The sequence below is a fragment of the Pecten maximus genome, chromosome 14 (assembly GCF_902652985.1).
Source record: "Pecten maximus chromosome 14, xPecMax1.1, whole genome shotgun sequence".
Taxonomy (NCBI): Eukaryota; Metazoa; Mollusca; class Bivalvia; order Pectinida; family Pectinidae; genus Pecten; species Pecten maximus.
Genome location: NC_047028.1, coordinates 13,013,310 through 13,021,785, shown reverse-complemented (window position 1 = coordinate 13,021,785; position 8,476 = coordinate 13,013,310). Strand labels below are relative to the sequence as shown.

The following is an 8,476-nucleotide window of genomic DNA, read 5'->3' as shown; positions in this document are numbered from 1 at the left end:
AAAAACATCAATTATTAATTATAAAAAGGTTATCACAATTCGTTGATCAATAGTCTGAATATGCTAATTTTGTGACATATACGATAAACGCATGCGCACAACAAACTAAAACACATGGAAACAAAAATGGCTTCCAATGTGAATCGACTGCGGTTGGAAACGATAACAGCTTCCGCAATGAAGAGAATAATGGGAAAATGGATCAAACATAATCCTAGAATTAAACTGGGGAAGCAGTACAATACAGTTCAAACATGAAAACAGCAGTAATACGGACGCTGCTCGTATTCTGCTTGATTGCTGAATAGTAGGTCATGGCAATCTCGGTAATACACAAACTCGGTAGTAGTTCCACAAACTCGGTAATATTTATACAGTCTGTACCAGAACATCGCTACTGTCACTATACTATATGTACAGTGTTTACACTTATTTACACATAAATATGTGTGCCGGAATATATACAGAACGTGTTATTTAACATTTAAACCACTGTATAATATCGTTATCCCAGATGGAATATTTCGCCTTGTAAACTATCGAGTGTTTGTGTTGCCGTGATTTCAAAACAGTCACGTGATGATCTAAAAATAATTTCCGCGCTAAATTTAGAGGGGGATTCCCAACTAAATCAAGTGGTCAAGCTGGACATAGGGATCGACTGTAAACATTTGGACAGCACAGAAACATAACTGGAAAGGAACAAAACACGTATATTCAATGAAAATTACAACGTTTTTACCGTGATGTCCCTTTAATATTGTTTATAAAATGAATGAAAAATATATGAAATATTGTATTAGCTTTGTATTGTTTCATGCCAACAACCATTTATGGAGGACTTTTGAGAGGAAGTGGGTCAGAATAATAATGTTAATAATAATGAAGGATAACTAAAAATATGTATATATCCTGATCTAGTTCAAAGATTTAAGAACTCTCAGACCTTTAAAACCAAAAACAGACCAAGCCATAAGTTTGAGCGGTAAATCCATTTTAATTTAGTCATGGTTTGAACACAATTATAAACATTTTACTCACAATTCACGTCAAAATTAGATTTACTAATCAGCATAAGATCATGTCATAGTCTGAAGTATGATGTACAATCACTAGGCTAATCAGAAAATAAGAAATATAAAGTATGAAAATACAAAAGCAATATATGTAATGGAACCGAGATTTAGATTAACGAGTGGCCGGTAACAATGACTGTTGACATTGGAAAAATAATTGTCTTGTTTCTAAATATACATATCATTATATGTGAATTAATGTGTTGGTACGCAAGTAAATTAATGAAAGCAAAACATGTTGTTACAAAAATCTGACGTCACAAAACTATACTCATGACGTCGTAGAAATGATTATGACGTAACAAAAGAGTACCCTTGACGTCATGAAAGTGTAATCCCGTCCCGTCGTGGTAAACTAATTGTAGTATATGTCTTTATTTATCAATGATGAGTTTGTTTCACTCATTTGAAACTGATATATAGTAAATAAGACGTAGTATTTAGATTAGATGACGAATGTGTTTTTTCGCATAAAAAAACCATACGTATTCATTTTATGTTGATGTAAGCCGTAGACTAATCAATAGGTTCACTTCCGATCACTGCACCCCTGGAATAAGCTATTGCAAAGGTAAAGACATACAACAAGCTTTTTGATTAGTGTCGGGACGAACCATGTCCAACCATGTCTTATGTACATCAAATAACCAAGCTTGTCGTAATGGTTTATCCATCAGGTGAACGTGACGTTGTCACCATCACATATCCCTTGTGTTCAGAGAGCGAACGTAAAAGGATGAACTCGAGGATGAAATATAAACATTAATTTGTTGTTAGCATTTGTTCTATGAATATATGTTACTGTTTGACAATAAGCTTCAAATGTAGCTTTCAACAATTGTGTTGGCGATTTTTTCATTTTTTCATTTTTTCATTTTTTTTTTTTTAATTTTTTTTTTTTAATTCTTATTGTAACCAAGATATGGCAAAAAGAGAAAACTGTAATTTGGCTAAAACTACATCATGTACTTTGTTATCTTATAATGATACCTATACATAACATTTGCTCATTCCAGTATGGCGACGCTATGAACAGTAATTATATCACAAATGAACTTTGTTACATTGTAAATGAAGGCTGGTCCGTGTATCATGTTGAGCCATGTCATCAGTGAAAATATCCACAGGTTATCATTACGTGTTAACATTTTACTTACTCGGCCTTCTCCAGGGAATTTTGTTCTATGTTTTATATTGTTTGATTTAAGTTCTATCAAGAAGGTGCATCCTTCCTGTTTAAGTATTAGTATATATATCGACTTCTTGGTAAATTGATGCTACATCTCCGACAAAGAGTAATCATGATTGATTAGAAATATGGATATGTTCCTGTATGCTCTATCACTTACCAATTGTTTGAGATTGCAATTGAATCTTTTAAATTAGATCTATTTCTATACCACGGGTGCCATTTTGCAAATATTTAAGTATGAAGCACGGTAAACGCTGTCGGTAGCATAACGAATCAAAATTTTGAATCAAATTTTAATATTCAAAATTAAAAAAAAAAAACAAAAAAAAACCCAGAAAATTCCTTACTCAGTGTCAATTCATTAATTTAACTTTTTTTATTTTTGTAATTGTGTGAAAATATGAAAGCATTGGATTTGCCGATTATATTTGCTCTTTAATGATTTTTTTTTTACCGTAATAACTTAGAGATATAGTTTTTAGATAATTTCAAATGTTCATTCAAATCAAATTTATGTGCCAAGAATGAATTAAAAATCATATAGATTTCTTTGCTTGGTTAGACTTTACAGACAGGTGTATTTTATGTAATTATACGAGTGCATTTATTTCCCTGGTGTTTGGTTAAGAAATACACCTACATGTATATGTGTCTTCACAATGTATTGATGAAATAAATAAATTCATTCTGGAATCAAAATCAGCGCGCATTATTTTGTCTTTTTCCCTTGCATTTGTTTTGGTTAGGGTCATCCTGATTTTAGCGCTCCGTATTTGTTTTTGAAAACTTGTTTCTTGATGGATAGCATACAAATCTATTAAATACCTAGAATTTTGTCTAAGCTATCGCTTGCAGCTGTAGCACATAACCAAGTTGTTGACGAATTCGAAGTAGCTATACTTTTTCAGCTTGTACAACTACAACAAAACACAACTTTCGGTAAATCAAAACTCGGATGACCATTAGGGTTGATGGCTATGTCGTATACGACTACGTAGCTCATCGACCAACAAGAGCAATATCTCATCAAACACAAATAGGCCCGACATCTTTATTTGGAATTATTAATCTTTGAAAATTTACAAATTTCTACGTTACCTTAGAGACGCCATTCTAACCGACCATATCATTGTTAGCTACACTTAGTTCGAGTACATCGTCATTTTCATTTTTATTGTATTTAAGTCACTCTTAGATTTCATGGTTGGTTCGATGCTGTTTTCTTTTACAACTTTTTTCTTACAATCTATTGGCCCCAATCGCATTTTTTGGTTTTAACGAACTTTTTTTTACACATACGTCTTCAGGGCGCATTACTCTTCACAGAGCTGAAATGATACACTGATCTAACGTATTTTACATGCGAAATTGATGAGGTTGTTTAATGATATCTCGTCCAACTTGGAGTCAGGATGAATATTCACGTTTTCCTTAGCTACCGACATGTCCCACTGGTCAAGGTAGATGATTCTGTCCATTAAATCATGTAGCTCCTCCAATAGAACCTGCTCTACGAACATACCAATGTAGGCATATGGCTTTAACGCACGGAAATATTTCACGAGGTGAGGGCCTTTGATGAAAATTTGAACATCCGGGGACCTCTTCAGAAGCCTAGTCATGGCTACTTTTGCATTTCGCACGTGCTCCCTAAAAGCTACGTGGTCACAGCACCTGGCGATATGGGCATACCAATGGACAATAACGATGGCAACACTTTTACCAGGAATTCTGTCCAGCCTGTTGGCTACAGATTTAACTGTCGTTCTGTCCGAACCCGGACTCCCGTGGAATGGAAGTTCATGCGGTTGCCATTCAGTGTCTAGTCCAAGTGTACGGTTATAGGCGCGAGCGAACTTTTGCCATGCAATATTTGACGGAATTCCAGCGGATTTCTTTATTCCCAAAATAGCCGCCAGACGGAGAAACCATTGTCTAGTTGTAGAATCACCAATCGAAATAACTTGTCTGTTTTTTAGACACGCTCGATATTTCTCCCTACTTGGATTTACTGTCGCCTGACATATCAGGTTGTGATACTTTCCTTTATAGAGGAAACCAGATGGTACTGTGCTGTTCCATGTTAAAGCGGGAGGCAAATATATGCATGGTATTTTAGGTACTGGATAATCGAGATCACCATTAGAACCTGAAACAAGAAAAACTCAGTCAAAGATCAAATGTAAATGGAAATATCTTAGTGTAGAAATAATGGTTATCCAGTTAAATGTGTATTAACTAAGCTGAATCAAAATCAATTAAATCATAGAAACCATTGGAAAAAAAACGTCATGTGCCCAGATCCCCTGTTCCATCCAAATAGCACGTCATGTATGCATTACATATAAAATCAATAATGTCTTGTTTTGACCGTAAAAAACCTGGGTAGCCATTAGGTAACATAAGAAGAATAACCAAAATATTGAACATATTTCGCAGAGGAAAACACTTCAACCCTGTAGGTATGAGAAAAAGGAACCCAGATCACTCGAAGGCTAACTACATATACATATCGTAGTGATAAGTTACTTTTGCCCTTAAACCTGCTAACCTATCCCTCAACAGAAGTCACGCGTGAATGATCAGAGTAAAACCCCTCAACAGAAGCTGCGTGGTAAATTGTCGGAATAGAATCCTTCAACAGAAGTTATGCGGAAGTAATCCGTGTAAATTCGCTCCACAGAAGTTACGCAATAAATGATTTAAAAATAATAAAGAGATGTTGCTCGGTGAAGAATAAGAATAAAAACAATGCCAAATAATTATATCATTATAAGAAATTTACCACCTACTTGGAACAATCGTCAGTCTTATCCCTTTCAACAGAACGTCCTTGTAGCTGAAAAAAGGCATTCTCATATTACATCTTATTTTCTTACAATAATTAATTGTTGCTTGGTCCTATGTGACTTCAATTTCTATATACGTATAACAATATAGCGATTTAATTATTTAGATTTCTGTTTGCGATTAAACTACTATGCAACATTTTTTTTACCTTTTCAGCGTACACAGTAAATGCTTATACATGGAAATATGTCATTTCTTGGGATTTTGACAATAACTTCGTCAAAGAAATTGCAACTCCTTGTTGCAATATTATATTGCATTATCTAGATATTATTTTTTACCATCTATATTAAACTAATTATATTTACCGAAGTATTTTTCCCGTACTTCCATCATAATACAGTGAATCGTCCCAGCCATACTTTACCCAGTTTCTACACGAAACGGACCTCGGCTTCCCACAGAATAAAGAAATATTGTAATTTTCCTCTGTCAGGTTACATAATCCTCTGTATTTTTTGTTCAACCAAGAAGACAGCGTTGGTGCACATAGAGTCGTTTCACTTTTCTTGTTTTCCGAAAATGTTGCTTTGATAAATTTATAAGAGCCATGCTCATGTACGTAGTTGGTATATAAACCGATTCCCTCTTTCGTGTTGGTAACGGTCACTTTGACAGTGACATTTCCGGCCCAAAACGCCATCACGTGACCTGTGTAAGTTCCGTTCATATGATCGACGACGTGACCAGCTACAGTCGAGCTTCCTCCCGCATTTCGAAGCCAAATATTAAATAGATCACCTCCTTGATGTAGTGGCTGGTTATAGCCATTATAAAGAGATAGTCTGATCGTGAGTTGTGAACCAGCTGTTAAGGGCCCTGATTGTCTGTCAAGCTCTACCACAGAAAAGCGAGGATCATAAAGTTCCTTAAAATTATTAACTCGCTGTATCTGGCGGTACTCAGGATACCGATCTAGGATATTTCTGGAAATAGCCGTCATCGGGGATTTTAATGCAGTTTTGATAATAGTCTTGTATTTAGAATACATCTTATCTTCTTTTACAGATGGCACATTGGTAGCTTGTCTTTTGGTATTGTTTCCTGTCATTGAGGTTAATGGGACCTTCTGTCTGCCAAAACATAATCATTTTACACAATTAGTTTTTTTCAGTAAAAAGTGTTTGGTAGTTGAACCTGACCATCAAATAACAGCTGGTAATGTATCGTGTGTTTTAGCACATATGCGTGTCATTCCAACTACTTTCATTTCTAAATCTTTGCATGTTGCAATCTCTATAAACACTGTGCAGTAGCAATTATTGCCTGGTCATAAGCTGACCATTCGAAAAGGGAAAATATCAAAATCTGAGAACCGTGGTAAGTCTAATGCTAAGTACACCAAATAACACCTCTATATAGTACTATCTTATCATTAATTAATTGAACAAAAAAGAAAAATGTTTCAATTAAAAGTGGGCCATAGCCAAAATGTAGTGAACAAGGAGAGTAATTTGGAAGCATACAAAACTGCAGCAAACTATTACTTGTTGATGTCCATTTTGTTTCCCGATCATCTGTAGCTCATACTAGACTGTTTCATTTAACAGTTGTGGAGCTGGTGATTGTAGGTTTAGAAATGTATACGCTGTCTGCCTAAATTATACTGTTCATGTACTATTTAATTTAATTCAATGTTTTATTTTGCTCCTGTGTGTTAAATCTACTGTGTAGATACCAACATCCATATAAAGGAATTTAATCTACAATTCTTAATATCTGACTTCGTAAAGGATAGGAGGATTTTGCCCACGAATCAGCTTGACCAAAAACATGCGTTATATGTCGCAACCTTAGAGAAAACCCAGGACGTATGTTTAAAAAATTCAAAAGGTCCGAGGGGCCTGACGTATGGCCTACTTATTGATGCCCATCAGAGTTGTAGTAAAGAGTTTACGTTCTTCTCCCGATATTAATCAAAACAATGCCGAATACTGTCAAATGATGTAACAATCTCAAAAGTATAAATGATCCAGTGTCAATTTTGAAGGTTGATAAATGACAGTGAAATCATTCACAATTCATAAGACAAGTTGTTTACTCCCTGTCTTTAACAACTCAAAATAAAATTTTCAAAAACTCAAAGGAAATATTTGTTAACTTGCTTGCTGGTGAATTTGGCCTTACCTTTTGGTGACATTGTTGTATGTCCTGAACTGTTTGGTGAGGTACATTATATGTATAGGGATACGATCCAGGTACAGTATCCTTGATGGAAAAACAAAGCGATCAACATGATTATATGCACACAAAAAACCCATTAAGGATCATTTATTTGTTTCATGGAAATATTTTGATATGAATCGAGTTACACCGTGAAGACTGTGAATATTGTAAATGCAATTATTTCCGCGGGAGTTTTTTAAGTCGCGATATCGATAGGTAAACAATACGCGTGAGGATTTCTTTCCAAGATTTGTTATTCCACATATATCACACAATAATACGCGAGAGGGTTTTCGAGGCCGTATTGCAATTGTGCATTTGGTGTAAATCCCCTTCGCCTAAATTAGCACGTTTCAGCAATATGTTGCCCCTGCGTGTGCGGCTTCAGTGTAATATGGTTTATGATCCTGTCAACAGCTATGGGTCCTTTAAGGACGGTACATTCACTTTCATTTTCTACATCTCTTGGGTATGTCATGCTGACATGGAAGACTAAGACACGCATGTTTTCTGGATATCATAAAAAATCCAAATTAGTATCAAGTAAATGTAAAACAACAAATATCGAAACCGTCATACCATAACATTGACAGACTTTGAGCTTGGTTGTTTCTTTATAATTATCAACATAAAACCCATCAGTCGGGGTTTTCTCCTGACACCAATAAAAGAGCTGATAACAACCTTCTACTTTGCCCTGACATATTCCAGTGATGCAGAAAGCAAACGTGAATACTCCCGGAGTATCTAGGATGGCATCCATGTATGCTACCTTCATCTGACTGATTTATATTTAGCTATCAAAAGGTACAAATCTGTCATTTGAGGATGGATGTCAAGTAGACACAGCCAAATGGCAAATGAAAACAAACCCCGTAAAGAAACGTAATGTTTGGAGATGGGAGCAGGCGGAAGGACCACTGTTAATTACCTCTCACGTTCAATCTGGACTATGCCATGCCCTAATTTAAACCTTCCCGATATCCTTTTAATCGTAACCATCCCCGCCTTCTAGATGGTCCTTAGTTATGTCGCCTGTATGTATGCGATGAATTAAAGAAGGCATCTTCCTTCCCCGACCATGTAAGGGTTACAATTACCACTCGACATTGTTAACGATATTGTTAAAAACGTTGATAAGACAGCTTTGATAGATCGAAGGTCGTCAGGTTAAGTACATATATCTTTGGTT

The 8,476-nt window shown here is 35.4% G+C and overlaps 1 protein-coding gene across 1 annotated transcript; it reads right to left on the bottom strand.

The window, feature by feature from the left end:
* Positions 1-3,614: 3,614 nt before the first annotated feature.
* LOC117341756 (NXPE family member 3-like) lies at positions 3,615-6,169 on the bottom strand. The gene is made up of 3 exons (XM_033903618.1): positions 5,427-6,169; positions 5,061-5,107; positions 3,615-4,417 (listed from the first exon to the last, which is right to left on the bottom strand). Exons 1-3 carry the CDS (start codon positions 6,167-6,169, stop codon positions 3,615-3,617), a joined length of 1,593 nt encoding a protein of 530 aa, XP_033759509.1.
* Positions 6,170-8,476: the final 2,307 nt, after the last annotated feature.

Coding starts and splice junctions, on each gene's coding strand:
- LOC117341756 (XM_033903618.1), bottom strand. CDS start 6,169: ATGACAGGAAACAATACCAAAAGACAAGCTACCAATGTGCCATCTGTA. Junction 5,108..5,426: donor AGTACGGGAAAAATACTTCG/GTAAATATAATT, acceptor GCCTTTTTTCAG/CTACAAGGACGTTCTGTTGA. Junction 4,418..5,060: donor AAGACTGACGATTGTTCCAA/GTAGGTGGTAAA, acceptor TTCTTGTTTCAG/GTTCTAATGGTGATCTCGAT.